Source organism: Balearica regulorum, chromosome 3, assembly GCF_011004875.1.
Source record: "Balearica regulorum gibbericeps isolate bBalReg1 chromosome 3, bBalReg1.pri, whole genome shotgun sequence".
In the NCBI taxonomy this organism is placed as follows: Eukaryota; Metazoa; Chordata; class Aves; order Gruiformes; family Gruidae; genus Balearica; species Balearica regulorum.
The window spans coordinates 65,275,410-65,301,611 of NC_046186.1; the positions used below are offsets into that span (position 1 = coordinate 65,275,410).

At 40.5% G+C, this 26,202-nt stretch overlaps 1 protein-coding gene across 4 annotated transcripts; it reads left to right on the plus strand.

Annotated features, from left to right (window-relative positions):
- Positions 1-7,514: 7,514 nt before the first annotated feature.
- Positions 7,515-14,552, plus strand: CCDC28A (coiled-coil domain containing 28A). 4 transcript variants are annotated; one of them, XM_075748226.1, is made up of 6 exons: positions 7,515-7,634; positions 8,510-8,704; positions 10,927-11,090; positions 12,053-12,207; positions 12,818-12,840; positions 13,776-14,552. In XM_075748226.1, exons 2-6 carry the CDS (start codon positions 8,547-8,549, stop codon positions 13,828-13,830), a joined length of 555 nt encoding a protein of 184 aa, XP_075604341.1. In that variant the 5' UTR covers positions 7,515-7,634; positions 8,510-8,546; the 3' UTR covers positions 13,831-14,552. The 4 variants fall into 4 exon arrangements, with proteins under 4 accessions (XP_075604341.1, XP_075604339.1, XP_075604342.1 ...); XM_075748227.1 differs by lacking the exon at positions 7,515-7,634 and adding an exon at positions 7,839-7,997; XM_075748224.1 differs by lacking the exon at positions 13,776-14,552 and having other exon boundaries at positions 12,390-12,840.
- The last annotated feature ends 11,650 nt before the right edge of the window (positions 14,553-26,202 follow it).

A 26,202-nucleotide genomic window follows, 5' to 3' on the forward strand; every position in this document is an offset into this window, starting at 1 on the left:
TGAATCAGCTTCCAAATAAGGCCTATAATTTTGCATATGGAGTTTACCATTTTAAAAAAAAGTATATTCAAGTAAGTTGTATATTGAGTGGCTCAAGAAGAAAATGATAAGTTTGCCTGGTTTTCTTTTAAGCCAAAGGGTCTGTCAACAAAAGTCACCTACAAATTTTTTCCTATAAGCTACAAATTCATTCTTGCCCATGATGCTACAAATTCATTCTTTCTGTTGTTCTTTACAACAGAACCTTTGACAAAAATTAGGTCGGTGCTATGCTTAAACCATGTTCGATCATGTAGCTCCAGGTTGTCTAATTGTTTCCTTTTTTCTTTCTCCTCTCTTGTCTTGTATCCACCTGTTGTATGATCTTTGTGGTTGGAATTGCCTTTCTTTGTTCCCTGAGTTAGTGCAGAGTTTCTCACCACTGGGATTCTTGGCCATGACTGAAGATTCAGAGGTGTGTGCAGGCGATTATGTCCACAAGTCCATGTTTGTGCACACTAGAGGTGAGGCTGGAATTGCTTTGAATGGTTAAACTTTATTTACTGGACCTTCCCTGGCACTCCTGGGTTACTCTGTACTTGCTATACTGCTCAGTGGCATTTCATAGAGAGAATGCAAATAGTAGTTTCTCCTATTGACATTACATGTAAACACTGGCAAAGAAAATAAAACAATTTTTGCAGGCACTTAGCCAAACTATTAAAACAGCTGAGCAAGTATTTTATTTCAACTGCTACCTTAAGATTGGGTTTTTTCTGCAAGGTCTTACTCCATTATGGTCCTGTTGTGATAAATTACTGAACAATTTAAAAAGCAGGTTACAGAAGACAAAAGATGCACCTTGGTTCTTTGTGATATGAGCTGTGTGTTCTGTCTTGTTGTACTAAATTAATCATAAATATTATTCAACATTTAAATATTTAAAAGGGGAAAAGAGCAGGTGCCTGCCAAGAACAGGTGTTACAAATTTAAGGTTCAATGTTTCTATAATTCACTTCCCACTTTGGTTTACAAGGGTTCAGTTTTGATGACCTTGGGATTCTGTAAATACCATGTTGCTGATATTAGAGTGACTGTAAACATCGTTACATTTACAATGAGTGGCTCAATAGTAATTCATTTTGCAAAAATAATTCAGCGGGCTGCCCAAGGATGAAGGATTTGCCCAAGGTTTGTTTTGGTTTATTTTAAAAGCATATATGAAATTCATCGTTGTCTAATATTGAACATGCATGCAAGCATTTGAAGGACTGGTGCCACATTATCCAAGCTGTTTCTCAAGTCTATCAAGGAATCATTTGAGTCCTGTGAGAAAGGTTATTTATGATAAAATTGGTGAAACAGTTTGGTAGATGGAATAATTGTATTATAATGTATTTTAAAATGTGAACAAGCATTGTCCAAGCAAGACAATGGAGAGAGATGGAGATTAGCAATCATCCTGCACAAAAAGACTCTTCCCTCCCTCCTTTCCCTCCACAACATTTCCTTTAAGTAATTCAGCCTTATCCTTCAGAAAAATCCTACTCTTTTTACAACAGGCCAGCATCTAAAAACGTGGAAAATGGGAATTCTAAAGGGAAATGTATTATACACTAGTGAAGCACCAATGCATTTCTCACTAATCTTAATTTTACATCCTGACAGAGTCTGAAAAATTGTATTAAGTTTGGGACTATACCTGAAATACTGGGTGTGCTGGCAGAGCCAATGAGACTTTTTCCTTTTCCATCAGGGTTATAAAACAACTAAGGTACAGCTCCAAAGTGCTTTGTCCTTGAAGGATCTCAATGCGTGTTACAAACATTTAAACCAAATATTTAGAGGAAGGCAAATGTAACTGTACTTTTATATTTATTCAACAAATATAGAATATTAGCATATTTTTATATAACTAAAAATTGTATCAGGAACAACTTCTTCACTAGGACTGTAATGCAGTACTGGAACAAGTTATCTGCAAAGGTGGTGGAATCTCCATTATTGAAGGTTTCAAGGCTTGGCCAGACAAAGCCACAGCTGACCTGACGTGGCAGTAGCCCTGCTCTGAGCAGGAGGTTGTGCTACAGGACGTTTGTGCAATCTTCATTCCTGAGGTTTTCAAGATAGGCTGGATAAAGCCCTGGGCAAACTGGTCTGAGCACGCAGTTGACCCTACTTTGACTTGGAGACCTCATGATGCTATGACCTCAAGAGGTGCTTTGCAACCACTATTATTTCCATGATACTGTGAATATGAAATCCAGACTAACTAGTGACCATGTTAATAATATTCTTTCAACATAATTTTCCAGCCATATAAAGAAATTGTGAGGGGGTTTTTATTTGTGTTGGGGTTTTTTGTTTGGTTGGTTGGTTGGGTTTTTTTCTGGAGACAAGACCATAGCATACATGCCAGGGGTCCATCCAGGAGCTGACAAGAGAGCTGGAGACCCTTATCTTAGGGATTAGAGATTGAAGGCCCCAGGCTGAGCTGAAATGGGGCTCCTGTGCCCATGGGCAGTGGGGTGGGGGGGTGTCCCAGGTGGGACTTGTCAGGGCCATTCAGGCCCTAGAGGCCTAGTTCTTGGGGTGGCTGCTGTGTAACATGGCTATGTGCGCAGAGACTGCACCTGGACGACAAACCTCTTGGAGACTCAAAAGTACTCTAAGGCAGCATCACGTGTTTGCCAGCTTCTTACAGTTTTTTGCAGGCATCTGCAATTGGCTGCTTTGGAGTTAGGACACTGGACTATATGGGCCTTTGCTCTGATTGGCAGAGCTGTCTTTAGAGTTGGTGGAATTCATCCAAGCTCCCATGATAGGAAGAATCAGCTTTCATTCCTAGGAAGATCATCTCAGTCTTTGAGGGACTATATGAGCAAGGGGCCAAAGAAGGGCTGGAGAGGAGAACTGAAGACAAAGAGAAGTAACTGGGACGCGATGAGAGTAGACACCTCCAGAAGTGAGGACAGCTGGAACAAAACCGACCAAGAAAGTCCCAGGAGGACGTTAGCAAGGAGCTAATGAGGTTGGTGTATGGTAGGCAACTGGGGCAAACTGAAAGGAGAAGTTTTGAGCAGCCATCCTACTTCAGAAGCAGGCTTAGGTGTAACAGAAAAAATTCTGCTTTCTGAGTGATTTTGCAAGTACCTTCTGTTCTCCCTCCTTCCTCCCCTCATCACCACGTTGTGGGTGCCTGAATCACCACACTGCTGGCCTGAGGAGGTGGCTTAGTCAACATCCACATTCTAGCAAAAGATTCGTTTAGTTTTTAAGCAGGTCACATAATGTTTTGGAAGCTAACTGAGAATTGATTTTTTTGCAGTAAGCTGACACTGGATACACACATAATACTGGTGGAGGTTTTACACTACTTGCTCTTATGTGTAATAGTGCTGACTTCAATGGACTGTTCATGTTAGAGATGTGGAAACTGATCAGTAATAATATAGAAGTCTAAATATTTATATATGCTTATATTCATTCACTTAGCCAAATCATAGTGTATGTGTATATATAGAGATACAATGTAAGTATACATGTTGACACGTTGTCTCGTGACATTTCTTGAGGGCAAGTCTATCATCATTCTGTAAAGCAGAACACACATGTGCCTAACCCATGTGATTCTACATCCATATTAATCCAGTGTTTTTCTTTATATATCATTCCAATTCACTGCATTGTTCTGCACATTTAGCTGGCTGATAAATACACACACACCCCCCTTGTTATGCTGCTGGTTGTAAACCAGGAATAAGTACTTTACTTCATATGAACAGGTATATCCCAGGCTATGCTCTTTTTTGGAAGGTGATGCTACAGCAATGTTGTGCTTCCATGAGCACAAAGTGCCACCCTGTGAAATACAGCCGAGATTAATTATAGAAGTTAAAGAACCAGATGCTTTTATCACTGTCTTGGAAGCCTTTAGAACCGACTTGCCATCTCATGTTAACTGAATAGGGTTTTCAGAAAGAAGAATCTGATTTTATTTGCATGCATATCTCAATACAAAGTACAGACCAACTTCTTTGAAGTTCTTCAAAGCATCTTCAAAGGTGGGCCTCTAGTTTGTAAGGAGATATACATGTAAATAAAATCAGATTCAATTAACTTTTTAAATTGCTTCTTTAACAATAATGATGTTCCTATTAAAACACTGTTACCCTTGGAGCACACTTCAGTCAACAAGTATGTACAAACGCTACCACTGTACTGCTTGTTGGTTTTGTCAGAAAAATGCCTTATAAAGGAAGAAAAAAGCATCTTCTACACTGTGAATCATTACCACAATACAAAATTATGCAAAAGCTCAGCTAAATGGAGATAATCCAAAACATGCTACTTTTTTTTTTTTTTTTTTCCTGGTGAATGTATGCTATCTTTATTTGATTCCAGGCAACGGTGTTTATCTGTAACAGATTTGTAGTATCAAATTAAGACCACACTACCTTTGATTCTTTGCTCTTAACTTACTATTATCTTTTATAAGAAATTAATTATTCACTATAAAATTACTTCTACTATGAAAACATACGATAAAGTCTGGTGCCTTCCCAATTATTTGCCCTTGTAGGCTCTGGTAAATCAGGTATAGAAGCGAGTAATAAAGGCATTTGAATAACAATTCTAGTATCATGTGATAACAAATGTACTTAGAGCAAAACAGGGCCTGTGTGCTAAAATTGATTGTAGGTCTTTTCTGGGGTGTCCCAGGGAAATTGCACACTGGTTTTTTTTAGAGTAACTAAGGTGGCGTACTTGATCCCTTGTACTGAGAGACTAAACTGAAGCAAAGTTGACTGTGGAATCCAATTGCTTTCTGAATATAACAGTAATTTTATTTTAAAAATGCTTATATTAGTGATGGAAAGATTTTTCCCTTTATTTAAAAACAGCCCATAAGACATTCTATTTCAACTGCTTTGGTAGAAACAAAGGACACCTAGTCACATTCCATCCTAACTGTCAAACCTCTTTGCTTTATTCTGGATGCAAAGAACACCATTAATCACAGGAAAAAACAAGCCACACCTCTATATACAAACTGCAAGGTGGGTGCATTTACTTGCTTATATAGCATGTGAGAAATGAGCTGAACAAACACAAACATTTCCAGAGTTACCCTGCAGAAACAATATTTATCTCATACAAATCTCCCAAATATTGACACAAATGTGTCTGTAAATCTTGCTTTTTCCAGTTTTTGTAAACACCCATATATCTGTATCTATATCTATATCTAATCTATATCTGCGTGAATGAAGATTCAACTTGGGCAGCCCTGTGTCTGAGAATTTGTGACTGGCTTACAGCCTGTGTGAATTTTGCTAGCTCTTGTTTCCCTGTAGAGCATGCCAAACTAGGTATCAGAAACCTTTTGTATTAAACAATCAAAAAGATGGTAAACAACTGTTTCTGCTTCTCTACCTTTCCCTTAAGCCTTGTACCACCACCTTTTTTAGTGTATATCTCCAATGTTATGTTTTTCTTTCTTTCTTCTCACTTGTGCCTTTTTTCCTACAAGACTTGTAGCTTACATGTAAACACTCCTAGATTGTTTATTCCCATGAGGGAACTGTCAGTCTATCAGTGACAGTCTCTGGCACAGATCTCTTGCAACAAAACTATTCGTAATGTATCAGAACTGATGCAGCTCCTCAGACCAGAGCTGTGTTCTGCTAGGAGGAATTACTTTCACTGCAGAATGACCTTCAGTGGACATTTGGTCCCTGTCCTTCAACTGAGAGTCATTGCAAAAGCAATCTCCCTTTGATAGCACCCTCTTTTGGGCTCAAAGTGGCCACTGAGTCTCACAAGTGCAATGTCCAACAAAAGTCTTGATGAGGCGCTGTTATATCTAACAGCTCCTTGAGTCTAATTCAAGATCCATAAGAAGGTTCAGGATTAGGGTACAACTGAAGAATCAGGATTTTGGTATCATAAAAGGTCCAGAGGCAGGGAGGCACTCCAGCTGCACACCTGTTAAGCCATGAAATAGCTTTATATTGAGACATACCCTTGCAAACACCAGTAAAGCTTTTGGCTGATGTTTTCACTCTGGGTGATGCAGATTATACCACTCTTCACAGCTGATGTGTAAACAACATCGGAGAGTTTTCATCAGAAAACACACAGTTATGAACATGTTTCTCAGGTAAAAACTAATATATCATTGCAAGTAGAAGAAACTCAAGTTGACAGACAAATTGTAGACATAGTTGATAAGTTCATCTCTCTAGGCAACAAACTACTGTCACATGGGGACAAAACGCCTCGAGCTACCAGCCCTAGGTAGGAAAGATATACCGAGCATTCAAGCCCACAAAGCCATCAATGACAGGGAGCACTGAAGAGACAAGTGCTGGCCAGAAATGTAATTGATCCTCTACAATAAAGGAAGCATCAGGAAATAGCCTTTGGGGGTTGTGTTGAACTTATTAATTACTAAGGCTAGGTAGGCATGCCCTGCTAATGTTGCCTGCCTTGAAACTTTCTGCAAGCCAACTAACTCAAGATGGGAATCAAGGTTGGAGAAGAGAGAGCGCTGCATCGGACTAGACGTGGCAGCAGACTCCTCATTTACCTTGAATCAACTACTCCCCCGGGAACGCCTGTCGCGGGGATGAAGCTGTATGGCAGAGAAGGGGGTCCTCGTTTTTTATTTCCCCCTGTTACTTGTGAACAGAGAGCTCAACGGCCGCGAAGGGACAGGTAAGGAGTAACCGAGGCTTGAAGAGCTCCGGAGCGCGAGGTGATGCTGCCATCTGGAGCACAGGGCCGGTCAGTGACGAGACTCTGTCTCGCACCAAACTGAAGCTTCGAACCTCCAAAACCCACTCACGTCCGAGTTTCTGCGTCTCCGTAGGGGACAAAGAGCTCCAAAAGTGCCATGGAGCATGAAATGCACTACTGCCGAGGAGGCGACAACCCCTTTTCTAACCATTCTACTCTTTTTTCGTCCTTCACACTTCAGCGCTATGGAACTTGCTGTTTCACCGGCGTCTCCAGCACGGTCAGCGACGCCTCCGTGAGGAGCGTGACACGCATGTGCGCGCTGCTAACCGGAGCGCTCCGAGGCGGCGAGGCGGCCCTCGGCCACCCACCGTGCCCGCGGCGGAGGGCTCCCGCCCCATCGGGGACATGGTGGGCAGAGACAGCTGTCCATCTCGGAAGCAGCCGTGCCAACAGAGACCTCTCCCCACCGCCGCTAGCCCATCCGAGCGCTGCAGGAGACGGTTAGCGGCCCCGCCCCTTTCAGCCGTTAACGGCTGCTCGGGCTCCACCCAGCAACCCGCCCTCGCGCGGCCACGCTCCTGCACGCACGGGGGGCGGGGAGAAGCTCGGTTCTAACGCATGCGCAGGGAAGCGCTCGGCTCCTCCCAGCGCCTGCCCTGCGCGCGGTCCGAGCCGGCCGCCTCTTGCGCGGGGGGTTCTGGGAATGGTAGTCGCCCCGCCCGCCAAGGGAGTACTGCCGCCGGCAGTGGGCGGGGCTCCCACAATGCATTTCGCAGGGCATCTCGCTCCGCCCCGTATGGCAGTCATGTGACCTGCGCGCCGGGCTGAGCCTGCCGCTTCCCTGGGGGAGGGGGAAGAGCCGGTGAGGCCGGGGGTCCGCGCGCGGCTCCGGGGGCGGGGCCTCCCCACAGGTAGCGGGAGGCGGGGCTGGCGCGGGGGCGGGGCCTGGGCTTCGGCCGCCGTTTAACGTTCGCCGGCGGGGGGGGGTGGGGGGGTGAGGGCGGGGGCGGTTGTTGGGGGCGGTCATACTCGGAGTGAGCCGGGAGGAAGCGCGACAGGCAGCGTCGCAAGTCTCCGTGCTGATAAAATGAGGACAGGCAGTAGGGGCTGTCTGTGCCAAAGGGCAGGGGTCGTCACTCCGGGAGGTGGCAGCGGCGGGGAAGCGGCCCTCGGTCAGCCATGGCTCCCTGGGGTTTACATCGCTGCGCCCGCTGCCGCCTCCGTGGGACGGTGGATTTCGGAGGAGGCGTTTGCCCAGGCGAGGAGATTATTAGGTACCGCCCAGTAATAGCATATGTAATAGCAGCACTATAATGTATATATTATGGGGCAGCACCCATCAATAGCATATATAATAGCAATAATCACTCTGCATCAACTGAGTTTTGACAAGGCCGTTGCCTCTCTCTTTAGAGGAGGTTGGCAAGGATGACTCACAGCATCCTCACGCCACCATCGTTTCTCAGAGTTTTGATTGGTGTGGACTTTAGTCACAGTGTTTTCTAGCAATAATCCATGGGACGCAAAGCCTGAGATCATTTTGAAGTACTTGTTGGCTGAAGCTGATGCAGAAGATTTGAATTCCGGCCCGTTTTGCTGATCAGGCAGGCCTGGGCAGCTTCTCTTGAAAACTGGATTCTCTTGTTTGTAGCAATGAGTGACTGCTCATGTTTGAAGAAACTATAAAGCTGTATTTCCATGCACTGTGACCTGTTTTTTTCCCTTGCTTTTATTGGAGATGCAGGTTTTAATGGATGTTTCTTACTTTTTTTCCTTCCCTTTGTAGGACAAGAAGTTAGACTAGATGCAGTAAATTGGAAGAAATGGAAGAAAGGAAAATCAAGAGGAGGAGCCCCAAATCATCCACCAGTCACCCTGCTCAGGTTACTAACTCCAAGAAAAACTCGGTGCCGGTCAGTAAAAGTACAGCCTTTTCAAATCCTGCACCACAGCCTGCAGTCCAAAAACCAAAGTTAAAACGGTAAGCTTGGGAGCATCTTGCAAGCTCAGTGAAAGTGAGAGCCAGAAACCCGCCAATGCTCAGACAGTCTAAAGGGTGTTGAGACTAGCAGGGACAGAATGAAAAGAAAGAGCTTCAGACTTGTGAAAATTTTTGATGACTTGTCTTTTTTAGTAAAGCAATTTGTGTTTAATGCAATATAACGGTTATTTTACAGAAAAGGAAGGTGCTCGATAGTTGTCTTGGAAGCTTTATAAAATGTTACACAATGCTGTAGACTCATACTGATAACAACTTACCTGAAGAGATAATAGTCTGAAGTGACTGGTGAAAGACAAGAGTTGAGTTATCAAATGTGGCAAATGTGGACATTGTACGGGAGATGGCAGAGCCCTAGATGTACAGCTGTGAGGAACAGTTAAAATATTACATGACTGCAAGGTTGGAACTGACAAGTAGGGCAGGAAATGAAGGACGTAAATTGAACAGGATGAGCTAGAACTGGAATTTCCGGGTGTTTTTTGTTTGGGGACCTATCAGCGGGGGCAGTGGTAGCATGCACAGAAAGAGGCATTCAGCTCTTTACAAAGTACCGTTTTTGGAATAGTTTGTGTGTTGTTGATGGTACATCTATTTCGGTTTGAGAACATTTTCTGACATGCAGGAAAATTAACGTATTTCTTGACTGTGGCATATACAGTAGATAAATGAGTGAAGAGGGATTTTAAAGTGAAATGTTAGCTAGAGAAGGGCAGCTGAGTTCATTGATCTGTAAGTATTAGCTGAAGATTCAATACTGAGCTGCCCTCTTTGGCACAGATAATCTGTTTAAAGGACCCAGTATTGGCCTGATGGAAACGTCATGGATTCCTGACATGTAAAGTATATACTTCCCCCCCACCCCAGGGAAAATGTGTTAATATTTTTAAGGAAATAATAATGAATACTAATGTGCTATACATTGGTGGTGCCTACAGCTGACTGTAGTTTATTAAGACTCAACACTATTCTGGAATGTACTAGAAATTCATTTCTTGTAGCCCACAATATTGGTTAGAGAAGAAAAACGTCCTTTTTGCTTTAAGTTTTGGAAAAGGACATTCTTGCTCAATTGTTAAGTGAAGCTTACCAAGCAGTGATAATACAGACAAATTTCTCAAACTCTCCAAGGAGGAGTGGAAACTGACAGAATACTGTGAGGATGAACTGCTGTTATGATAGTGGAGTAAGAATATTTAACTCATTTTCAGTTTGTCTGCAAGAATCCAATGAAGAAAGTTTTCCAGGAGGAGTAATATATTGTATTAAGCTTCAGAAAGAGATGGAAAAAACCAATGACCTTTCTGGCATACAAACCTTTCTTTGAGTCTGAAATTGAAGCAGAAGTAGCCAAAGTTAAACCTAAATTGAGACATACTGCTCGGAGTTGAACCACATATGATAATTGTTGGACCATTAGTTGTTCCAGCATATAGGCTATGTAGCCTGTATGATGTTTGTATACTAGAGAAGGTGTTAGGCTGGGAAAAGAATGATTATTTCCCATAGGAAAGAGAAGAATTTATGACTTGCAAAGCATGGGAGTATTCAAGGGAAGGGTGGAGCTTACTATGCTGTAAACCCTATTATCTTCACTAATTAAATAGAGTCTCTTTTGGTAGGTGTTAGAGGACCAAGAGATTGCTTTTCATGGTGAGTTTTACAAAATTTAGATGTTGTTTGAAGGTGGGAAGAAGGAGCTCTAGCAAAACTTACCTGGAGGCAAGGTTACCTTTCCTGTATAGGTTATAACAAGTTGTTTTCCACACTGGTTGCAGTCTGTAGGTTTTTGTGACAATGGGAGTGCATGACTGCTGAGGGTTTTTCTCTCTGGCTTAGAGTGCTTTTTGGGTGAGTTTATGCAGATAATTCCCCATGTGCCATTGTTGGGTAATCGTCCTCCTTAGATTATGAAGATGGCCATTGCATACATGTGCTCCATTGATGTTTCCCACTATTAACAGGAAAGCCGATTGTTGGAGTCATTCATTTTGCAGTATCAAACTGTCAAAATTGTGATGTTTTTCTTTATTCTTAAGACAAACCGGTGAACCATTTTATTACATATTTCAATCACTCCTTTTAAGTATGCTGTATTTTCAATTTCATTTTCAAAGCCCAGATGTAGACTTACCTTACATTTCAGATTCTCAGTGACAGTGAAAGCAGGAGGTAATGTCTTTTTGTTTACTTTATTTTTTCAGTGTAATAAAAGAGAAAGCCAAACCTCCAGGAGGCGAAGCAAAAGGGGCACAGGCAGCACCAATTCAGCATTCTTTTCTCACAGATGTATCAGACGTCCAGGAAATGGAAAGGGGACTTCTGAGCCTCCTGAATGACTTCCACTCTGGCAAACTTCAGGCATTTGGTAAGTGAATGGTCTGTGCACGATGGTAACATTTGCAAACAAATGTGCTGTATGGACAGACTGCCAGTTTGTCATGTTGGACTCTGCCATATGAAATGAAGTTTAACATAATTGATAGATCTCACTGCATTTTTAAATTATAGTCCTATTGTAAGGTTGTCTTTGATGGGAAATTATTGAAATGCCATTGCATTGTATCTTCCAGCATGGCTTACGAAAGGCAGTACCTTGGCTTATGGATGTAAGATACCAAGTTTAAAGCCACTTACTTATGATCGTATAGGAATAAGAAGTAGTAACTGTATTTAGCACCTAATTTTACTGCAAATTAACACTTTAGACTATTGGTAAGAACTTTTATGGAATCCAGTGCAAGTTGCATTTTACCCAGCTTACTCTTCTGTTTTAGCATCTTACTATTATTACTATTTCACAGTTGATGGAGGTTTCAAAAAAAAACATGACACACTTCTGCTTCCTTTTCGCCCCCCCGCCCCGTACTGAGTAGAAACATGCTTACATGCTTTTGTAAGTTTAGTGTTAGGCGAGCATGTCACACTAATTCTACACTGATTTTACAAGCGAGCCTAAAAGTCTGTATTATATAAAGCATCTGTTACAAGAAAGAAACCCCCAAGAATAATCAAAATTAGAAAGAAAGTTTATTGTGATCATATTTAAAGTTAAAAATACAGAGCCTTCCTAAAAGGGAGAGAAAATCAGAGTATAGGAAAAAACATGTATATTCTAAAAAAAAAAAAACGGTTTAGTACATTCAGTAGTTGTTAAAAGTTCAGCACAACATAGCACCAGGCAGGATGACAGAAACCTCAGTCTGAGAAAGCAAACTAACTTGTAAATGTGATGTTTAAATTCCTCTCCTCTGATGTAAAAAGCTGCATCTTCACACCTTCATTTGCTCTCTCAGGTTTTCTTATCTAAAGCTGTTGCTGTCCTTTTAGGGAACGAATGTTCGATAGAGCAGATGGAGCATGTGCGGAGCATGCAGGAGAAACTTGCTCGCCTCAATCTGGAGCTCTATGGGGAGCTGGAAGAACTCCCTGAAGACAAAAGAAAACTTGCCAGTGACTCCAACCTGGACAGGCTGCTATCAGATGTAAGTACTGGGAAGGCAGAAAACACAGAACTTTGCCCATAGAACTTGGCTCAGGAAAACAACACTACTAGGTGGGCATCAAGTTGCAGTTGAGGGGAACAGTTCTATAATGAATCAAGATATAAGCTGTGCACTCCTCTTGGTTTTGAGACAACACAGTACCTCATTTTCTTTTTCTGTAGGCTGCTGCTTGTTTGGTTGAGTGGAGCAGTCTAGCTGTAAACTGCCTGCTTAGAGACAGCCAGTGTACCAGGGAACTACGACCATTTTCCCTCTGCTCCATCCTCCCACATCGAGGGAAGGCCACACATAACAAGGAATTTAGATCTGCGTGTTCTACATTTTCTTTCTCCCTTCTTTAGTGTATTCCATAAACCCCCAAACATAAATTTCCTGAGATAAGCAGATTTAAATTCAATTTGGGATTAAGCTCTGTTGGCGAAGAATTCAGTGCAGGTTTGCTTTGGTTTTTGTAATAAATTCATACATTTCAGCTCAAACTATTACCAATTTGCTTCATTGTTTTAATGTAACTTCATCATATCAGCATAATTGTTGCATTTGACTAAGTGAAATGCCATTTCTGATACTTTCTACATTTATATTGCAGCTAGAAGAACTGAATTCATCTATGTATCCTTTTCTTTAAATGTCTATTTTCGATTAGAATTGTTAACTGTAATCAAATTACAGTATATTTCCCCAGTAACTGGTGGCTTTATAAGAGTCAAATCACTTCAGTAACTGCCTTTCTTTTAAATTAGCATTGTAATACAGCCTGGATTTTAGCTTCTTCAATATGTAAATGATTGGAACTTAACGCTTTTAATTTCAGGCTGGGTTTTTGTCATACAGTGATTTGTTTGGCTAGCGTGCACCACTTTAGTATTCAGAAGTGTTCTGTCCCATTGATAAGTGAATCCTATTACCTTTCAGTTTTCTCTAGAAATACATGCATCTGTTTATCACTGATTTTACTGTGAATAGCAGACTGACCTAATTTTTTATTTGTTGAGTCAGATATTTCAGCAGAGTTTTGGTAATTGAACAAATGTACACTCTTAGCTTTATCTTCTTCTGGGAGGGCTAATTGTTGTAGCTTGTCTCCTGCATTGTGCTTTTGATAAGCCAAGAATACAGTTTAGGAGTGTTGCATTCAGTTTATACTGCAGTCTAGTTATTTCTTGTGTTACACACTTTGCATTGAGGAAGGTGGGACTCTGGTTTGGGACTTAAGATACTGCATTAGTATATACATTCTCTCTCTCTCTGTGGAAAGCTGTTTAAGGCTAGGTCTCAAAGAACACAAGCAGCATGTGATAATAATATAAGTGATAAAAATAATCTGCCATTGCCCTTGATCCGCCAGCTAATTCTGGAGGTTTGTAATGCTTAAGTCTCATGGAAGTAGATTAATCTACTAGTTGAACGCTAGCATAGGACTTAATAGAACTGAGTTCAGCTGGACTGGTGCATACTCGTCACAGGACTAAGCATAGTTTTGTGTAACACTGCTATCTTGTTTATACCTTATCATGAAAATGTTATTCCTTAACTATTTGCTTCAGCCAAAAACTACATTTAGCGGATGCTCAAGATATTCCAAATAGTGCCACAGGCTGAAAGAACAGCTGGGTCAATTTGGATTCTCCCAGAAGCTCTTATTTTGTTTTTCCTGACAGTGGAATCTGGAACTGTTATGGTTTTGTTGGGGTTTTTTTTTGTTGTGTTTTGGGGTGGTTTTTTAATTTTACACAATGAAGAATCAAAGTGCAAGTCCAAGTGTTCATTTTTGCACATTCCTCTTTGAGCACTGCATTATGTCAGGACTCAGAATCTAGAGTTTTAAGTAGGTTGTTGTGATACTATGCTTTTTATTATTGCCTTATTTAATAGAAAAATTGGGGAAACTCAGAAGTACATTTCTTCTGCTCAGTGTTGTTCATATGATTGAAAATGATGTATGTATATAAGTTCATTAGTATTTCCCCAATTTTTATGAAGGTAGCAATGATGTTGCCTTTCTGATCAGTATGTAGACAATCTGCACACTATTTTTAGTGGCTTGTTGATCAGTGATGCCATAGATTAATTTATTGTTAATAAACATTTTAAATATGATGTTTCATTTAGAGAAGTTGCTATCTGTTCAGCTGTGTTAATAAGATACAAGTTCTTGCATGGTCTGAATGTTTGCAGAGTTTACTTTTTTTTATCACTGTGAATAATTATAAAATATCACTAAGTTAGAACTAGCATGCATGCTAGCAATCCACATAATTTAAGTATTGTGAAATTCCAAAATTGGGTAAACAGTTATTGTTCAATAAAACCAATATTTGCAATTTTGTAGTCATTCCTAAGTTATAAATAGCCTGGTATTAATTGGTATTGTCTTTGTGTTCAGTTGGGGGAAAAAAGTGTAAATAAGGCTGGTTTTTAGATCCAAAATTTCTTTCTTGGTACATCAAACTATGCCTTTGGTCCTAGATTTATTTTATATTCAGTTTTTAGGTAATACATTCAGATTCTATACTGTATATACTTATGCACAAGGAATGAAATCTTTATCCTTCTGTTTGAGCAAAGTTTTTCATCAGCCCGAAGTGGGCATGTGGCTGGGGAACAAAAGGTGCCTTTTGCTGGGGATCTTTGGAGAAGATGCTCCTACAGCTGTAAGATGTGGCTGTGGATTCCATGGGCTCCAACTTGTCTTGGAATCACTGGTTAATGAACCAGCAGGGATCCCAGCTGGGCTTTTCCTTCTGGATGCCTTTGTTCTTTACATGATTTATCTCCTTCATTGTTGTTGAAATTTTAAAGAGGGGTTGCATGCTGGGTTGTGAAATCCAAAGACAGCTTAGGAGAACTAGAATACAACATGCTTCTCACAAAATGAAGCCAAGGGCTTTTTTTCTACTTTAACCAATAATTGGGCAATTACCCTTCTGTGCGCAGGAACTTCTTCCTATCAGCACCTTGGCCTTGTTTCTGTGCAGACTTCTGAACATCAAGCAAGCAGCAGCATGTTTTGGTCTCGAGCCTCCAGGTGCACAAAGGTGCAATGCTCCTTAAGGTGGCAAAAGTCCTGAGGGGAGCTGCATTTATACAAGTAACATGACATTCTGGTGGCTCATTTTGATTCAGGAGGAGAGCTGCACCCCCACTAGCCACTTGGTGCCAGCGCAGTACCGTGCAGTGTTGTAGTGCACACTGGTCCCAGAACACACTTTTAAACAGTAGTTTTCATAGTTTAAACTATTCTACAATAAAGAGAATTCTTTTCTTCTTTGGGGTCTGTCATCTAACTCTGCTGAGGTTTATGACTTCAAACAACATATGAATGTGGGGGCTGTTAGATGTCTTGATCTCTAAATATCTGTAGCAATTTATGCAAGCATATAACACATAGGTGTAATTTGAGATAGGAACAAATACTTTTCTTGAGCAGCTGTTTAGCATTACACAAGAATTAACACCTTTTTCTTCAACCACCTTAGGCCCACAGGCAGTCACAAAGAATGCATTAATTGCAAGTAATAAAGGAATTAAAATTCTCTTATGTCTTCCTGAATACACATTTGCATCTTTTATACAATCCATTAATGGCAGATACTCATTATCTTTTGGATTCGTACAAGAAAATTTTGTGGCAAGATCTTTGAGAGACTGAGCTGCCCTTTGGGTAGTAATACACTCATCACATTTCTAGGCTCTTGCAGGAAAAGATCGGTATCATATCTGTGGACAGTCTTTTGTAATTATCAAAGTACATAACTGGCTGCATAAAATGACTGCCTTTTCTGTTATCTTGTTTCCTGAAGAGTGGTGTATGGAGGTAGAAGTGTATTAACATTGAATGTTTCCTCGCCTAACTCACACTGATAAATGGATACAGTGTTTGAAAGAAGACATTTTTTCCTGCATCATTGATCTAGATTACCTCACTTCAAGAGACAGCTGTGGAACCTCAATGAACCAAAGAAGAAAATAAAAAAACAGGAAAAAAGCTAATAGGAAAGGAAGGTGTCTTAAGAGAACAGGATTTGGAAGAGAAGTGACCAGGAGGTTGAGGGAGGTGATTTTCCCCCTCTACTCTGCGGTCATGAGAGCCCACCTGGAATACTGTGTCCAGCTCTGGGGACCCCAACATAAGAAGGACATGGAGCTGTTGGAGAGAGTCCAGAGGAGGCCACGAAGCTGATCAGAGGGCTGGAGCACCTCTCCTATGAGGACAGGCTGAGAGAGTTGGGGTTGTTCAGCCTGGAGAACACAAAGGTACAAGGAGCAAAGGCATAAGGGTAAAGTGGGGGGAAAAAAAAGCAAAGCTGATTAAATTTGGATCATGACCTGTAAATTTAGTTCAATCAGTAAGAAATTAGAGTTCAAGGGCATGTTAGAGCCTTATAAACCACACACAACATACCAAGACTTCACAACTGCATCACATTGTTTATATTCTATATTGGATATTGATAATACCTAGTCAGTATCATCACAGATCCCCATTCATCATGGTTATGTTGCAAGTATTTCACCTGTAACGCAGTATATACAGGGATTCTGAAGCATCAGTGTATGATGCTTAGCATTTTTCATGTCTTCAGCTCTTGAAACATTACATATTTTTACTTTTAGTTCTATTCATAACAATTTCAAAATGCTACCCCTCTCCTCACATTCAGAAAGCAGATGGAGAATTAAGTTTTGGGGTTTTTTTATTTCTTCAAACACAGGTTCACGATTTTTGCACGAGTTATACTCTCATCTTTCACACAAAAAATGAAGGAAATGACACATTTCCCATAACAGGCAATAAACTCCAACTCCTACCCTAAAGCGGGGGTAGATGTGGTAATGCTTTGTCCACATCAAGTCTCAAGCTTCTTATGAGAAATCGAAACTCCTGTTTTTATATGGAAAATTCCCCCCACTATTCCCTCCTGTAAATACCAACTCTTGTAGGTGTAACAGGTGCTTAGACAGTACTTTTTTCTAGAAAGGAGTTGCTCGGAGCTTACCTATCACAGGGAGGCTGGGCACAGAGCTCACCTCCTAAATATGAAGATGGCAGCCAAACTTGGCCTAGACTACGCCAAACCACGTAAGGATGCAGGCAGGCTTACTGCCTCAGAGACGTTTCTTCTAAAGGCACTTGCATTTCATCCCTCTTCACGCAATCGCATCTGGCACCTCATGTCAAATGCCACACACATGGATCAGTTCTGTCCATATGCAAACACCGAGTTCTGAATTCAGAGGCTGTTTAGGATTACGAACACAGAACATGTTTTAGCCAACAATACTGGAAATTCATTCCCTTTTAATGACAAATAATTAAATTCACTGTCAGTGATCTACACCTTGTGCAATCTTACTGCTGTCATCACAAAACATGGGCTTTATTTATCACAGCCCTCTTTGCTCACGATAAAAAGATAGACTATCTAATATGAATGAGTACATACCAAATCCTCTATTGACTTCCCAGAAGTACCAGCCAGCACGCAGCGTAAAACATTTGCTGGCGGAAACAAGTCATCAGAGCTGGCCTCACGTAACAATTACGCTGCAGGTGGAGAGATTTTTGTCAGACCTGCATCAATCAATAAAGCAGAGCAATCCAAATACAGTTTGGGGCTTCACCTGGCTCGCAGCGAGGCATTGTGACAGGCTGCTGATTGTTACAGTGGATGCAAACGAGCTGCAGATCAGCCGGCATGTTTTAATTTGTGGGTACCAACCTGGAAAGACTTTGTGCTAGTTACACATTTGCTTCTTTGCTCTTGAGAATGTGCTACTATTGCTATAACCTATGATACAATTTCTTTAGAATAGTTAAAAGGTTGCAGGAAAAAAAAGTACTCTTCCAAATCACAAATCCTTTCAGCATTGCTTTTGAAGAAACAAAGAATGTATCTGTGTTCATCTGGCAGCAGAGGAACTGATTCTATCACTCTTTAAAAAAACAATGCTCTAGATGTTCAAACTACTGGAGATAATTTCAACACAAAATATAAAGCAACTCTCAGAACGCAATGATTAATAAGGGTAACAGTATTCTGCACATAAACAGCATCAAAAAATGCAAATATCTGTGCTCATGTGATTTGGCTTTTGGTGCACAAACAGCTTGACGGAGGAGCTCAATTTGATTCATCACACCTGGTTCACAAGGCTATCTGTTTAGACTGGTAAGCACAATTTAAAAAATATTTAAAAGATGTAAACTCCAAAACAGCTCCCTTGCTAGCACAACAGTATCAGGGAAATTATTTTTTGTCTCTAATCTCCAGCTCACTTCAGTAGTTTAACTGTAAAATAAATGCTTTTGCAACTGCATGAACATGCTAGAAGGAGGGAACCTGACCATGCCATTGCCCAAGTCCCTCACAGAGCCCATACGTCATGCTTTGGTGTCACCTGCCCTAGATGTTCCGTTGCATTGCTGTAGTGGCACCACTTCCCATCCCTAGCGCAGACACAGAAACCACGTGCAGACGGAAAGTGGTGCCACTACAGCGATGCAATGGAAAGTCCAGAGCAGGTGACAACCCCCCACTCCCAGCGAGCAGGCTGGGGATGGGCAAAAGGCTGGGAGAGGGCACAGCCAGGGCAGCCAACCCCAGCTGACCATAGGGACATTCCCAACCCGAGCAATAAAAGCTCAGGGAAAGGAGGAGGAAGGGGGGGATGTTTGCGGTTACGGCGTTCATCTTTGCAAAGAACTGTTATGCATGCCGAGTCCCTGCTTTCCTGGGAACGGCTAAACATCTGCCTGCTGATGGGAAGTCGTGAGTAACACTGACTTTAGGTGAGGGGTTAATTGAACTTGGTGAGATAAAATTGATGCAAATAAAACAGTATTTCTTAATACCTAGAGGAAACAATAGCTTAGTCATTTCAGTATCTGTTCTCCCATTAACAACTTTGTTGTGCTATATATATTTACACAGTATTTGGATGATTGTCCCTGGCTCTGATACCAAGGCACTCCTCTCTCTTCTTCTCCCTAAGACTAGAATCCTTACTAGCAGTGTCTTGTAGGAGTAGCTGCTCAGAACAGAAACCACTTGCAGAGGCTGCCTACTATTGCTTACAAAGTTCTGTCTTCTGGTCAGAAGGTCAGTCTATAAAAGACCGACCAGGTACAAAGACCAACACTCCAGCCAGAGCAGCACTAGAGCTTCTATTGCCAAGCTGAGAGACAAGAAGAGAGCAAGGGATTCTCAACTGCCAATTCTCACCGTTTTTCTGTACTGAAGGCCTTAAGTAAAACTGAGCCTGAATTCCGGTGCAAGCAAACTCACTTTTTTCCTTTTAAAACTACCAACATAATTAAACATTCCAAAAGGCATCCATCCGTCCGCTCCCCAATGAATGGCACACTCCAGGCGTATCCTGTGATTGATGGTCATCTCCTCAGACTAAGTGCACGATGATCCTGAAGAAAAATAAAAGTGAAAGCTGCACACAGTTCATGACCTAGAGCCAAGAAAATCAATTTTAAATTAACACTTCTCCTATTACAACCCTCTTCAGCTAGCTTTTGAAAAACAGTGACACACTTTGCATCACACTAAGAAATTAAGGCCAACCACATTTAATACAATTAATATTAATTTCCTGTAATAACCATGGACTTTACAACTTGTTTAAGCAGGTCTCAGATTCTGGAATAACTGCAGATCCCTGTAATACTACTTGGTTCTCTGAAGAGTCAGTTTTTTAACTCAATTTTTAGTTTTGACCCCACACAAGGTTTATAAAACCAGTCCTTGCATTATGTTTTTGACTAAACAATTGCTTGAAATGCTTTAGTTTCCAAAGTCCCAGTCAGTCTATTAACATGGAGTATTTTTTTAAAAGAAGTGTTATTAGCTTAGCTCTGCCTTACACCTTAGCTCAGTTTCTTTTAGTTTTGACTAGGAATCTGCAAGTTGTTCAAGCCTCCCACACGCTTTTTAACACAAGCATAAAGAAGGTGGATGAGCACAGCTCAAGTTTTATGAACTCTTCAACATAAACACCACATAGAAGTCACTATGGACAGTAGGACTGTATGATTAACTAAGTATCGCATTGACTAGTTCACCTTATTATTAGCTAATAAAAAAACCAATTAGTATTTGCCTTTTTTCCCCACTCCACAATTATTATACACACAGTGCTCAGAAGTTATCCCTGCACGGGAATGACTTGGTCCATACCTTCAGGTGTACCGCGCTCTCTTCAGCATAACGCATACCCAGAGGCAAGCTGGGTCAGTCAACCCACTTACCTGCCAGTTCTTGGGGTTTAGCTCCAGTGTCCAGTTTAGGTCAAATCAACGTTTCACGGCTCAGTGTACATTCTGAACGGATATTTGCACCTCTGCCAGAAAACTCTCTCGGACAGGAGCGGTGCCGAAGAGGAACACAGACTGCCATTGGGCTCGTACAAGAAAAGGAGGCATGAAGGTACACGAGCCAAGTTTGCCGCTTGTAACTAAACTGTCATGCAGGATGAATTCCGACACTCATGGCTAGGGACACAGAGCCTTTAAAAGCATTTTCTCAGTAAGTATGATTGCATTGCTAATACTTACTTTAAAGGCTTTTACCAGAATCATTATAATGATAATCATTGTAACACATACGTATTTAAGATTTCTGCCAGGCAAAAAAGTGGACAGAAACTATAGTAGCTAGACCAATGAATAATTGTAAAAGCTTAAAGCAAGTAGATACTTTAAACAATGTATTTTTCCTACTGAAATGCAAAAAGGTTTCTATTTAATTCTCAAACATATCACAGAAAATAAGGTATCTCTGAATCACAGGACTAACCGCAGGATGAATAAGAACGTGTAAATCACCAGATACAGTCCACAAAGAGTGAAATTATTTTACATTTTCTCTATATTTTTAAGCTATAGCTTACTGTATAAATGCTAGAAGATAAAAACAACCAGGAAAAGAGACATATAAATGCTTATCCCAGTATTTCTGTGGCAAGTGCTACTTTTTGTTAAGCAGGTGTCTAGAGACCATTTTTATTTTGGGATTTGTAAGCAGAATTCAGAGCTGAATGCCTCAATGAATACATAATTTTCATTTGTGTACATTTAACAACAAATAATCCTTGCCTTGAATTCAATTCTCTGTTGTTCTTGTCCTCTGAAAGAAAAAACATCTATAGACATTGTAGAGCGGGGCGGGGGGGAAGCTATCTTAAAAATAATTTTGTTGTTTAAACCATCATCAGAACAAAGTGAAACTTGAGGTGGTGCTGCATTTCAGCCATCAGTCCTTAGCGCTTCAGAAATTTAACACTGCTGAGTTAACAGCACCAAAATTTTATTCAGCCTCAGAGTGAAAAGTCCTGCTCCATGCAGGAATACAGAAAATACATCTTTCTTCAGACACCACTAACACGACATTTTCACTTCAACTTCTGATCCTAGAATAAAATTTAAAATGTTTTAATAAAAGTATTTCACTGCTGGCCAGGGCTGCTATGCAGTTTTAAACTCAACCCTAGGCTGTTTATTTCACAGGTTGCCCTGTATTTACCTAGATAAAGAGCACAAGCTCCGGCCCCCCCCCCCCCCCCCCCCCCCCCCCCCCCCAAGATCTCTGCATTAAAGGGATAATTGTATCTGAAAAACTGTGGGACAACTTTTCAATTATGAGGCTGTTGACCCTTCTGTTTTACAATTATGCAAGTGTTAAAAAAATAATCTTTCTCTTCTCATGCCGTGTAAAGTAATTCTCTATTTTATCCCCTTAATGTAGTACTCTAAACCCCCACCAGTCACAGACCTTCTGAAGTTACTGTCTGAAACAACTAACTGGGATTTTAGGGTGAAGACACAGCAGATGCATGAACCAAGCTTGCCAGCGAGCTGCTCACAAGCGAGAAGAGCTATGTGCCAGCACTGCAAATTGTGAAGGTTTATTTCATTCCATGCAAAGCAGCATCCGAAGTCCTGTCAATGTTCAAGCGATCTCCTAGATATCAAGATCTTACAACCGACTGAGTGTGCCCAAGCAAACTTAGACAGGCAAGCAAGAATCTAGTCAAAAGAGCTGCTGAGATAATATCCATCATCTCAAGTGACTGGAAGCTGTAACGCTGAGCTCAGCTGGGAGCCCTTACTCCAGTTTTGCTCATGCTGCTGGCTTTTCACACCCCTGTCCCTGGGAGGTGGTTGTTTTTCTCTTCTTTAACAACAATCTGTAGCAGCAAAAGATAACACTAGTCAAGAACTCTAACATATCAGAAATGACTGCGGCTCCGATTCCACAATGAGACCTGACGTGGTGGGTTTCCACATTAGCACTGGACTTTGCTGAAATAAGGCTTTACACGGAGACTCGTGGCACACTTCCGTGAGAGCTGTAAATCTTTTTTCCAAGTCAGAAAAACTCCAGAAATACATTTCTAATGGCTGATGTTAGATCTAAATTTTAAATCTTAAAAAGTTAATCACTCTAACAGATCAGAATGTTCCCCCTCCTATTTAGAGATACCAAGATTAGTACGAGACCTCCAACATACAGATCTTTCATAGTATTAAAAGACCAAAACCCAGAACATGAAACAACCAAGAACAAACTCAGTTTTCCCACAAACTAGAAGACTGGGACCAGAGCAAATGAAAGAGAGTAGTTTGCAAATAATCTGACCACCCTGATCAATGCAATATTGCAGCACTAGGCCAAAGGCCAAAATACTGAAAAGACTGAAAAGTTCAAAATACTAGAACAAATACAGTCTAATAGTTACGCATGTGCCATTACAAGAAACATTTATATGGAACCCTTAAAATTGCAATGCACCCATGAAAGAAAATGGGGTATGTTAGGAGAAAATGAAAATCAGCAGTCTATTCAGAATACCATTGCAACAAATAAAAATGCTTTCAATTTCTGTGTCAGGATTTTCAATCTAATTTTATGTAAAATAAAAAAATCCACAGGAACTACAAGAAAAAAATAAGCATTTCTCAGTTTTAAAAGTTGGTAATTCAGCTGGCTCAAAATGTAATCTTGGCAGACCTATTTCAAATTTCACTGGTTTTACAAGAAAGAATACGCAACCTAGTTGAGAAAAACCGTCTCTTACTTTGTACAGGCTAACAGTTGTAAGCATTTTAATAGTCTCAGATTAGTAAAATTAGTTTTAAAAAGTTCAAAAAGCCAAACTAACTTGGCTTGCATTTTACACGATAACAATTTCTTTTGCTCTCATTTGAGACCTCGGCAGACCTCAGATATTCTGATACAAACTTTTCCAGAGTGAAGTTGGCCCAGACTTAAGCAAACTATTATGTTCAATCTACCCCTTCAAACACGTACAAACTTCTACAGCCGCACGCTTTATCCTTCAGACTCAGTAGTTTGCAGGGTAAAGTTGAGATCGACAACAGCAGTCCGCATTATCATGCTGGGAATGAAAAGGAACTTCTCGCAGCTTATTTGATACAAGAGTTAGTTTGCACAAAGGCTTGATTCTACCAGATCCCACATCAGGACTGATTTTTCTAAAGACAACTGCATGAAATCAGAATGAATCTTGTATTAAGAGCATTAACTTTATGCAACTTCACAGCAACTAGATGTACCGTACTACTATGAGTTTGCATCAGGCTGTACACTTTCAACTTTAAGCTTTCAGGAACGCACTTAAAATACAGACTTGCTCAGAAAGGAAGCTGTATGCACGCACAGTTTCATATGTCTGTTGGTGAATTTGTATGCCCAAGCGAGGAGTCCACAGAAATTCACATAATTCACCGAAAGGCTCACTCAGTAAGTTCATTTTGAAATTACCAGCTTGATCATCCAAACATGTGGATGCAGCATAAAATCATATGCTATTATGCAAATCATATCATATGCCTATCATTGCAAATCTCAACCCGATTCCTACCTAATTTAAACAGACGAGGTACATATGTATTCAGACCCAATTAAGCACATAGTATCAAATACTCGAGTTGAACAATAGCACTACATCTATACATACCGATACACACAGTTGCAAGCTTCCTTTAGATCCGGCATTTAATCTATTTGCCCCCATTTTTTTATCCTTACTATTGGTTTTAAAGCGTGAGGACATAAATATAAAATAATATGTAAAATAACACATCATAATGCCCTCTAACAAATTTTTAAACCCACAATTCTTGATTGGAATCAACATCATATCTATTTTCACTTCAATTTTTGGCAGTACTGTGATTTTAATTCAGATCAGGACAGTCTTGATTTGTGACAGTTGAAATGCAATCCCACTTAAATCAATAGATTTTTTTTTTCCCCACAAGTGGAACAAGTTCTACATGCAGAGCTATTTGCAAAAAGGAAGTTTAAAACTTCAAAGGATTCCATTGTTTGAAAAGGCTACAGGAGAAAAGGATAAAAAAAACATTCGATACTGTTGGTGTGAAAAGTTCTAAGAGATTATCCACTGCAGTGTGTTTCTTGGTTAGTGGGTCCACCTGTGGAAACAACTTGGTGGAAACCGTAAAATCCATCAAAATGATCAGCCTCTTAATTTTGGTAAAATGACATGTGCATTAATACTGCTTTTCCACAGCAATTTTCTTGCTTCAACAGTACTTTATCCCCAAAGTGCAGAGCAAACCAAGGAATACATTCCTTTAAAGTACCCTTCTACAGCAAAAGGACCTCTCAATTCTTCTATGACCTCTTGGTTCCTTCTGATCAGAAAGCAGGTGACTAAGTTTCCTCATGAGGGCAGTGAAAGACACTGAAATTGAAGCTCTAGGAGAGGGGCTTGTAAATTGCAGCGCTCTTCTTCCAAAGGTGGGGATACAGAACAGAAAAAAACAAGTTGGAGGCATGTCACTTCTGCACTGTTTGAAAGAATACACTGAATTACAACTTTCTATAAATTCCTTTCATCATCTTTTTCTTGAAATACAGGTTTTTTCATACTTAGACTGAACCCAAGCTTTGTTATCAGTTCAAGACGATCTGCAAAATAAGACACAACAGCACTTAGTACAGAGTGCTGAATTCCATGGCAGTTCAATGAAACACACTCCTAAGATACCATAGGGGTTCCCAAAGTATTCCCTTTGACGTCTGCTGAGAAATCACATACTGCTGAAGGAATACACAAGTGTTTACAGTTTGCAGCAACTGTTGTAATGCTCATTCCACTCCCAGCTCCCCCAACTGCATATCAGGGCAAATCATTGATTTTAGTACCTCCTTTCTCAATATGCAGCTGTTCTTTCACATGCTAGTCCTTCTTACTTGCCTTTTAAATGGACACCAAAGACCATGGCCTCCTTGCAGAAGACATTCCTGATTCAAAGTGCTGTTCCTTACATTTACCCTCTTCTGTCAGTTTAAATGCAGTCTTATTGAGCCAAAGAGAGAAATACAGTTAGACCTCTGAAGTCAGATGACAGAAAGCAAAAGCCACCATTGCTGCTATATGGGATAAATCAAAAAGTTTATGTGCATTGTAGAAGAGGATGCGTATCTATCTCTGTGAGCTTCTCAGTAGACTGGGAAACAAAATACTTCAGTCATGTAAGGTTCAACAGCAGCATTACTAGAATTTGGTTTTTCATCAACATAACACTGAATGTCAGTTTAAAGTGCCTTCATTTTTTAGGTTTTGTTCATTTCCTAGGTCGTTCATAATCAAGACCACTCACAATGACAGAGTAAGTTCAACTGCTTTCAGATTAGATGCATTCTTAATATCTGTAAGGGCAAAAGTGTCAAGAGCATATTCTACCAGAGATGGAAGAGAATTCACATAGCTTTCTGTGCTACAGTATAATGTCAAAGTGTGATAAATAGTACTAATAATTGTCTTAAAACTTTTGATATAAGCTGTGAGATCAGAAACTTAGTATTTCATAGAGTTACAATTCTGAATTTTTGAGTATTATAATGAAACAAGAGCTGTTTCTGACAATAACTAAAATGCAAGACATTGAATACCTCTGTATCAGTAAGCTGG